Source organism: Sinocyclocheilus rhinocerous, unplaced genomic scaffold (genome assembly GCF_001515625.1).
Source record: "Sinocyclocheilus rhinocerous isolate Xijiao unplaced genomic scaffold, SAMN03320098_v1.1 scaffold480, whole genome shotgun sequence".
In the NCBI taxonomy this organism is placed as follows: domain Eukaryota; kingdom Metazoa; phylum Chordata; class Actinopteri; order Cypriniformes; family Cyprinidae; genus Sinocyclocheilus; species Sinocyclocheilus rhinocerous.
In genome coordinates, this window is record NW_015655401.1 from 1,711,951 (window position 1) to 1,722,265 (window position 10,315).

The 10,315-nt window shown below is 36.6% G+C and overlaps 1 protein-coding gene across 1 annotated transcript in view; it reads left to right on the plus strand.

Annotated features, from left to right (window-relative positions):
• LOC107718166 (kinesin-associated protein 3-like) overlaps positions 1-10,315 on the plus strand; it is a 35,274-nt gene that overhangs the window by 11,270 nt on the left and 13,689 nt on the right. Inside the window, exons 11-16 of the mRNA XM_016525145.1 lie at positions 2,865-2,973; positions 3,177-3,289; positions 3,647-3,812; positions 5,500-5,625; positions 7,208-7,306; positions 8,815-8,900. Coding sequence (XP_016380631.1) covers positions 2,865-2,973; positions 3,177-3,289; positions 3,647-3,812; positions 5,500-5,625; positions 7,208-7,306; positions 8,815-8,900 — 699 coding nt within the window. The remainder of the gene's footprint in view (positions 1-2,864; positions 2,974-3,176; positions 3,290-3,646; positions 3,813-5,499; positions 5,626-7,207; positions 7,307-8,814; positions 8,901-10,315) is intronic.

A 10,315-nucleotide genomic window follows, 5' to 3' on the forward strand; every position in this document is an offset into this window, starting at 1 on the left:
TGTGTATATATATATATATATATATATATATATATTGTACTGCACAAGTACTAAAAGGTATTTTGTACTATGTTATTTCGAACATGTTTTTGCTGCTGTGGTGTGCCAGGTATGTACTGTATCATGTGTGCACCTCACCTTATGCTGTAAAGTGGGCTAATTGCAGCACTGTCTTTCTCTCACATGGCGTTAATGAGATAACAGAGCTAATTTAATGGGAGGGGGGCCTCTGTGGGGTCACCAGCAATTGCCTGGGTACAATTTCTCTGAAACAACTTCTGCTCGAGTGTTGTCATCTTTAAAATGCTTGTCTTCTCTAATTGGCTGATAATGTCTACCAGATGCTTGTTAAAAAAAAAAAAAGTTAAATTCCTCAACCTAATCATTCTGCCAATCCGCCTGGAGACAGTCAGGGCATGATGTCAGAATAGCTGTGGGACTCCTTTGGGAGGTATGCAATGGTTTTCTTTCTTTCTTTCTTTCTTTCTTTCTTTTAATACTCATTTGTTTATTTGTTCTTTCATTTTTTTTATACATTCTTTTTTGTTTGTTTATTCATTCTTTCATTGTTTCTTTCTTTAATACATTTGTTCTTTATTTCTTTCTTTCATTTGTTCTGTCTTTCAATTGTTCATGCTTTTGTTCTTTTTCTTTGGTTCTTTCATTCTTGCGTTTGTTTATTCATTCATTCTTTCGCTCGAGTGTTGTCATCTTTAAAATGCTTGTCTTCTCTAATTGGCTGATAATGTCTACCAGATGCTTGTTAAAAAAAAAAAAAGTTAAATTCCTCAACCTAATCATTCTGCCAATCCGCCTGGAGACAGTCAGGGCATGATGTCAGAATAGCTGTGGGACTCCTTTGGGAGGTATGCAATGGTTTTCTTTCTTTCTTTCTTTCTTTCTTTCTTTTAATACTCATTTGTTTATTTGTTCTTTCATTTTTTTTATACATTCTTTTTTGTTTGTTTATTCATTCTTTCATTGTTTCTTTCTTTAATACATTTGTTCTTTATTTCTTTCTTTCATTTGTTCTGTCTTTCAATTGTTCATGCTTTTGTTCTTTTTCTTTGGTTCTTTCATTCTTGCGTTTGTTTATTCATTCATTCTTTCTTTCTTTTTCTGTTCTTGTTTTCTTTCCTTTGTTATTTTGTTCATTCTTTTGTTCTTGGGTTCTTGCGTTTGTTTATTCGTTATTTCTTAGAGTTGTTTATTCATTTGTTCATTCTTTCATTCGTTCTTTTGTTGTTGTTTTTTTGTCCTTTCTTTTTCTTTCTTATTTTGAAGACTTCCCTGACTCTTCACTAGTAGCTTCATCTGTGTGTCCATTTGTGTCTGTGGATCTGGGGTCCCTCAGGTCTGTGCTGGCAGTTAGACTGGACCCTCTTCTGTAAGGGAGGATTTCGGATTTAGATCAAACAGCCTCGCTGCTCTGGGTTCTGAACTGGCGAGAAGAGGCCCGGCATTGGACCCATTCCTCTTCCACAAAGGGGTCTCGCTATAATTACTCAAAGCTGTGAGGTGTGTGTGTGTGTGTGTGTGAGGAAATGCTTGCAGGGCTTATGGAGCTATGAAACCATGGAGAGCTCAGAGACGGAGGTGGGAGGGAGGGGATGACTCAGGGGTACGAGGCAGGGCCTCCCATTGCTGGTAAATAGGAGCAAGCAGGTGCCAGTGAGTCTAGACTGCGTGATTTGGAGGCCTGGGACCAGGTTATGTGATACTCAATATGGGAAATTCCTGATTGCTCACTGCTGCTTCTTCACAGGCATGCGTTGGTCTGTTTGTTTCTTCCTGTTCAACATCCAACTGGCCCACACCATGGCCCGTGCCCATTGCGGCCTATGGAGCTCCTCTCTCTTCATCTGTTCATCTCCTTATCCCTCTTTTTACCCACACATGCTGAATCCATTGGCCAGTGGCCAGTTATCTCCTTAAGATAGGTCTGCCAAGTCTCTCTCTTTGGGCTGTTATCAGCTGCAGCATTGACCTGATTGAAGCGGACTGTGGGATATTTTCTCAACTCTCTCTGGCTTTTGAATAAAAACACAAATAGCAATCCTTTCGCCAACACTGACAGCACTAATACTTCTCCCTGTCAGGAACTGCCTCTTTCATCATTTATTTCTTTTCTTTTGTTTTCCCTCTGATTGTTCCACGATACTCCACATGCAATGCTCCTCAGTTTTGAAATGTGCTTCATTAGGGCCATTGTGATATCACTCTCTGAGGACATTTGGAAACCACAAATGCGTCCTGATCTGAAAAACTATTCCAGGCTTCCCATTAGATTAAGTTTTTCAATGTACTTGTCTGTCAGACAGGTGTCAGCCCAGATTAAGGTGGTTGTTGTTGTTATTGTTGTTTTTTCATTATTGTTATTAAATAGTACTATAATAGTAATAATATAGTAATATATTATAATATAGTACTAATAATAGTATTATTAGTGATTTTTTAAAATTGCAATTAAAATTTAATTGTAACAAAAAAATAATAGCACTACAACTCTTAATATAAATAATAATCATCATAAAAATTATGCTTAGATATTGATGTCCTGATTCTTACAATAGTTAATAGGTGAACCTGAAGCATGGCATGCGGTATAAGTGAACTGAAAGGACTAAACCGGTCTAAAAGTTGTGCTAAATATGCCATCATGTTAATCAGTGTGAGCCTTCAAGCATGTAGTACACAGTTTCCTGCAGTTGTGATATTTTAGTTTAAATAAATTTGCTGTTGCCTCTGTAAAACGTACAAACTCTGTCAATGCACATTTTTGGTGCCCTGTTTGCAGCAGTAAAGAAAGTTTGGAAAACCTCAGAGTTTCTGATTTTTTTCTGTTTGTTTCTGTGTGTGAGCAGCTCATGCAAATGGTCTTTGAACATGGCGAAGAGAGAATCGACACCGAGCTCATTTCCTTCTGCATCAACCTGGCTGCTAATAAGACTAACGCTCAGATTATCTGTGAGGGTAAGAGCCGGAATGTAATTTCTCCTGGAATAACATGCAGTGCTGAGCAACACTGTCAAAACATCTGTGTTTACATGTCATAAAGCATACTGCCACACATCAGCAACAGCTGTTGCTCTTCTGTAATAAATAATACATGAAATCTGCTCAAACTTATGATCAGTCTCTGGCTGAACATGGTTATTTATGTATTTGCTCTGCAGGTAATGGATTGAAGATGCTGATGAAAAGAGCACTCAAACTGAAGGACCCGCTGCTGATGAAAATGATCAGGAACATCTCACAGCACGATGGACCTCTGAAACAGCTCTTCATTGTAAATACAATATTCTGCCATTCTATTAAGAGTCACAAGTTACACATTATAAACATTTAAAACATCAAAGCATCATTTAGCATTGTTTATTGACTTTCACTTTTAATCATTCACTTTTAAGCTAAAAACAATACATAGTGTGAGCGGTAAATTATAATAATTAAAAAATATTACAGATTACATTTTAAAAACGTTATTGTTATTATTATTATCTTATTATTCTTTTATATATTTAATAGCCCAAATATTTTTTAATTTGTAATTTCATGAAGCAAAATTGAAATCTTAAGTATTTTACAGGTTGGGAATTACTGTGCTAAATGAACACCTAAAGATATTTTGTCATTTACCCTTCAGGACTATGTGGGTTATCTGGCTGCTCAGATCAAACAGGAGGGTGATGAAGAGTTTGTTATTGAGTGCTTGGGTACAATGGCAAACCTCACCATACCTGACCTGGACTGGGAGCTCCTGCTGAAAGAGTACAACCTGGTGCCCTACCTCAAAGACCACCTCAAACCCGGTAAAGCTAACCTGTACCTGTTTGTCTAGGTGTTTCAGGGTATATTTGTAATGTAAAGCTAATATACAGCCTGCTACATACAGTACAATGCTACACCGTATGAGTAGTAGGCTTGCCGTGAAAGACGGTGCTGACGGTGATACCGTTGTTAAGCCGCAACACCGGTTACGTCATTTGCCCACCGCGGCACCGACCCCTGCCGTTGTTTAGATTTTTGTATAGTAATAAAAATCATTTAGTTCAGTAAAAGAACAGACACTACAATTAAAAACTGAACGCGGCTGCTCAATGCAGCGTGCCGAACGACAGTCGCATCACAGATCAGATTTCATTTATCCAGTGAGGAGAGTGAGTCGAGCTGACTGACAAGAAGAGTGGGGTGAGACAGACAAGACGATCACGGATGATTTAGTTTCGAAACTAAATGCAAAGCGCCTGTTTGGCAGTATTTTGGATTTTGAAAAGCCTGTTGACTTTTGCCGTTTAAGGTGATTTTGGAAGTTTTTTTAAAAATTCGTTTCTTATTTAATTGGTTCCACATTGTTTGCTGATTTTTACTTTATTTAAACTTTGTGTCATTTATTTATTTTATTTGACATCAAGGTGTATGCCCTGCCTCCAAGCTTTCTTACTCGTTTTGCTAATAAACGTTCTACGTTTCTTATACATGTTTACTTAGCCTATTTCCAGTTTTGTATACCTATTTAAACTTTATATAAGTTATTTTATATTAGGCATAGCCTTCCCTATAGCATGGTGTATTTTTATTCGTTTTGTTAATAAAAGTTCTATGTTTTATATACACGCTAAAGTGAGTTTGACGTTGTATTTTGTTGTTGCATTCAAGCAATTGACGCCAAATTGCCGCTATTTGAAAGTGAAAGTAAAATGCGCACGCCGCTTTTGCAAGCTATTTAAAAGCGAAGGAAATCGAGGAAAAGAGGGAACGCCCCTGCCCCCATGGTGATACAGGTATTATCGGTGTTGTCACACGTCGATTAACCGGTGGGAAAATGTCCTCACTGTCACAACCCTAATGAGTAGTTGACACATAATGTGCCTTTTTTATTGACATCAGGATGTTAGATCACAGACTTTACAAGTTTTTCGTAATTTTCATCACCTTTTGCCTGTTCATTAAAAGGTCCTGTGTGTGACACAATTTTTTAAAGAAATACAAATAGTCTGTGTAGTCTCCTAACTACTATGAACTCACAAAACTGTGTCAACATTTTCAGAATGCTGTTTAAAAGTTTTAGATGGAGTATTTCAAATGACCAATTTCAAATTTCCATAATTATTTAATATCAAGTATTCATAAACTTTAAACTACATCCTATTTTGTTAAGGTTGTTTGTGAAACAATATCCAGTATGAAACCTTAACATATTAATCTGCAGTGTAGTACAATGTGCTACATCACATTACCTCACATTTATGAGAGATGTCCATTTTTAATCCCAAAATAAATATTGCCAATTTGTTTCTCTTGTAATCCAATTTTGGGTAAAAACAGCCCAACTTTTGACATCAACCTCATTTATTTGTTACAGTTAAATGAAACAAATTAACAAACACATTTTTCCAAAGGTAGTAAGTCATCCATTGGCATTTCTTATTGGAGTAGTATGAAAAAACATTTTGCATTATGCTTAACCAGATTTGACCTTTGACCTCTGTGTTTCAGGCTCAGCAGAGGATGACCTGATCCTGGAGGTGGTGATCATGATCGGTACGGTGTCAATGGACGACTCCTGTGCCGTCATGCTGGCTAAGTCTGGCATCATTCCTGCTCTTATTGAGCTGCTAAATGGTAAGTGCGCTGCCAACACTTACACACATTTATTAGCATTGAGCCAGAGCACGAGTGCTTAAAGAAACAAACAGATCTCCAAACCCTCTCGACACAAAATCTCTTATTGAGCTGCTGAATGGTAAGCGCGCTGCCAACATTTACACACATTCATTAGCATTGAGGATAAGTGCTTAAAGAAACAAACGCATCTCCAAACCCTCTCAACATAAAATATTTTTCATTATCGCTAGCCATAAAAATAAATCAGATCAGTGCTGTTTTGATTTCTGCTTTTGTTTGGCTGAATCACAACAGCTGCCCCCCTGCTTTGCGTGTCTGTAGCCACTCAAGTACCAGATTTCAATTTGGCATGCTTTGTCTTCCCTAATGTGATCTGATGAAACGAGTTTATTTAGACTAAACTAATATTAAATTAGAATAAATAAACAGCCCATGGCTGCGTGGGACACAGAGGGCCGGTTCTCGCTTTATGCATTATGTGCTGGGAAGTGACAGTGTTTTCAGGAACAGGAAAGCACCAGGTTCATGGATGGCATGCATCAGATTTGCTGGTTCTGCTCAATGTGAGCCCTCAAATCAATAAATGCCTGATGGCGGGGCTCTTCCTTGCCATGAAAAGAATACGTGTTTAAGGGGCCAAGGAGGTGGAGGGCCAAGATAGCAACCGTCCCAACATATACAGCTCCTCTCAAAGAGAAAAAGAAAAGAAACTTGTTTCTTTTGAATTGGCCACTTTTTTCCCACTCCAGACACAATTACATGAAATTCAACATCTGAAATGTTTTTGCACTACATGCCATATAATATTTTATAACTTTGATCACAACAATGCAGTAACAAATCTGACATTTGTTTTCCCCGCGATAAGCATTATGTGGCAACGCCGCATTGACAGATGCTTGGGTATTGTTTTATTTATACATAACGTTTCAGCACTTGTGTTCGTATACTCATTCATTGGCTCTTTCTCATCTGAAGAGGTGCTGACATGTTCTCTGTGATGTTATTTGTAGCTTGTGCAAAGCTTGTACAGCTCCTTGCGGTAGCGGTATTCAGTTTCTGGTCCCATGGAGCAGCTAGCCTCTTTGCTATCATTCTTCTGGAGGAATTTCGATCCCAGGGGACGAGAGCATTCTGAGCCAGATCAAAATTGAAATAAAGGCTTTTATTAAAGTTAGGAGGGGGCAGCTACAACCGCACAGTTCTCCATAGGAGCTTTCTGTATCATTTCAGAGGAAAAGTTGATACTCTCCCCAAATGGTGGCTTCTCACGAGAGCCTTCATACATAAACATGATCCACCGGAGGAGGTTTTGAACATCAGCTCACATGAACAGGCTCCATCGGATAGGAAATGCCTGCGCAGCTGCACTGGAGTGTTCGTGTTTGTTGGTTTGCCGTATCGCTTTACAGCTTAATGCTGACGTGCAGATATTCTCGTGATAAGGAAACGTTTGTGCCTTCATATAATAATATGTCTGTGAGGAAACATTATTGATCCAATCCTTCATACGAAGCAAAATGCTTTATTTCGTGAGGTCAAAGTAATGTTCTTCATCTGTTTGTGTTGCTGTTATCAGCCCAACAGGAAGACGATGAATTTGTGTGTCAGATCATCTACGTTTTCTACCAGATGGTCTTCCACCAGGCCACCAGAGATGTCATCATTAAGGACACTCGTATCCTTGTTATAATAAATTGATTTTCCGTGTATAGGCATGTTTATCGGTGCAGATGTTTTGTAAATGGTCCTGTGTTCACTGCTGCGTTGATACTGTTGGGCTCTTCAGTCTTAATTTGTTCTTGCATTTAGCTGCAGTATTGATTATTTTCACATCTAGACAGAAGGAGAAAAAAAACCTGAGTTTGACTGCACTGTAAAAAGTGGCAGGATATAATTGTTACCCTATGGATCTATTTATACTTGATCTGATCCAAAAAATGGACTAATGTAGTCCGACCTAATGTAGTTCGATTGATTCAGACATATTAAATGCTATTTTTGAAGTTACACCACAAAGCACTTTTTAAAGGTTTCATGACAAGACATTTTACAGTACAATACTCTAATGCCTCTGGGGTAGACATACATCCAGACCAATATCAGACTGCCTAAGACCAGACCAGTGGGACTCAAATGCAGACAATGCCATTTTTATGTGGTTTTACAAAGTCAAAAAATTGCCGAGACCACAAAATTGAAGACTTCAGGCAGCTCCAATACAAGATATTTGCCAGATTTTGGTTGAAATTATTGTAATCATATGGCAATTTTACACTGAGCTGTTGAGCTGTTCACACCCTCATACTCGGTTGTTCTTTCTTTTTAATAAATAATTAATTCTATGGCAAGGATGGCCAAAATGGGTCCATGTGTGGCTTTATTGTTAATAACGGCAAACTACTTCTCTACATTAATAATGCTAAATATTGTCTAATGAATAATAATTATTAATAATATGAATAATTCTATCACTGCATTGATACACTTAAGTGCACATTCTAAATATTTAAGAATGAAGACTGTGCACTAGGAATCACTGGCTAAAATAAAATGTAAAAGTTTGCAGGTTTTTACATGGCATGATAAAATGTGACCCTGGACCACAAAACCGATCTTAAGTCGCTGGGGTATATAGTAACAATAGCCAAAAATACATTGTATGGGTCAAAATTATAGATTTTTCTTTTATGCCAAAAATCATTAGGACATTAAGTAAAGATCATGTTCTATAAAGATATTTTGTAAATTTCCTACTGTAAATATATCAAAACTTAATTTTTGATTAGTAATATGCATTGCTAAGAACTTCATTTGGACAATTTTAAAGGCGATTTTCTGAATATTTTGATTTTTGCACCCTCAGATTCCAGATTTTCAAATAGTTGTATCTCTGCCAAATATTGTCCTATCCTAACAAACCATACACCAATGGAAAGCTTATTTATTCAGCTTTGAGATGTGTGTATAAATATTAATGTCATTTATAATAACGTATAAATCTCAATTTAAAAAAATTGTGCGACTGGTTTTGTGGTTCAGGGTCACAAATATCAAGACTTTTCTCTTTGATGTAGATGGGAAGATTTTTCACTGACTGAAACTTGTAATAATGGTAATTGAGACGCTGCGATTATTAGGCTTTAATTGTCAATGAATTGTGAACTCCTTAACCGTATCTCAAAGAGGCCCCAGCCTACCTCATCGACCTTATGCACGACAAAAATGTGGAGATCCGGCAGGTTTGTGACAACACTCTGGACATTATTGCCGTAAGTATCTACAAAATACCCCACTACATATGAGCACTCAAATCCAAATCAGAGACTTCAGTGTGTGTGTGTGTGTGTTTTTGCTCAACGCTGCCAATGTGTGTTTACAGTGCCGATAAGATCTCTGCAGTTAATGCCCACTGACATTAGATAGCGGTAATTGGTGGTGAACTCTTAAGAGGCAGGTTTGTTTGGGGAAGTGTTTCATTCACTTTATTAGCCTGCTCGTTAAGCCTCGGCCACATGAAAGTGTGCGTGTGGGATCTGGTTTGTATCCGTGGTGACAGAGAAAGTGCAGATGTATAGCTCTGGCTCAGCAGACTGACATGTTTGACATTGATATCAAGTATGCAGATTTACATTTTCATCGGCCATTCTATGAAAAAGACTTTTTCCACTTAAGGTAATTTTACGGTAAGTTTTATAAATAAGTATAAATTTTTACAAAGTTTATATATTGCATTGTGCCATCTCAAGCTAAATTAATTGATTAATTCAGATTATCATGGTAAATAATTATACCTTCAGAAAGGTAACAAAATTGGCAGTTTTGTGGATTAATTTACACTGCAAAAAAATGCTTTTCTTACTTAGCGTTTTGTCTTGTTTAGTCCAAATATCGAAAAATTCTTAAATCAAGAAGCATTATTTCAAACTAAAAAACAAGATTATTATGCTTACCCCATTGGCAGATTATTTTGCTTGTTTTAAGGTAAAACTCATTTAATTTTGACTTATTTTTTCTGAAAACAAGACAATAGTTTTTACTTGTCTAGAAAATGCTTCTTGATTTAAGAATTTTTCGATATTTGGACTAGAAACAAGACAAAAACTCTTAAGTAAGAAAAGCATTTTTTGCAGTGTGTACTCTTTATTTTGATAGTCCACTTTAGACATTCTGCTGTCTATAAGTCACTTTTACATTGACATGTAGTTGCAAATGTACTTATTGTTAGTAGAATGTCTAAAGTGGACTATCAAAATAAAGTGTAATTAATTAATTTGACATTAAAAGCTTTGCTTAGATACTTCTACAATCAGTTGTCACTTACTGTTGACAAACACACAGCAACAGATCATAAGATTAAGTAATCAATTAAAGGAGACTACTGTAAAATTGTAAAAAAAATATATATAAATGTATATATACAAAAATTTATATATTTTTTTACATTATTTAAATTTAAAAAATATATAATAATAATAATAAAACAAAAACAACATTTGATTAGATATTGATTCTGGGATTTATGATCCAATTTCAAAACAACTCTCAATGCTCGCATCTAGGCATGGGCCGGTATGAGATTTTGACGGTATGATAACCTTAAGCATGTTCCGTTTAAGCATCACGGTTTCACGGTATTTTTGTGACAGCTCTAAAATGTGTTATTTTTAAATGACTGGGTAAAAAA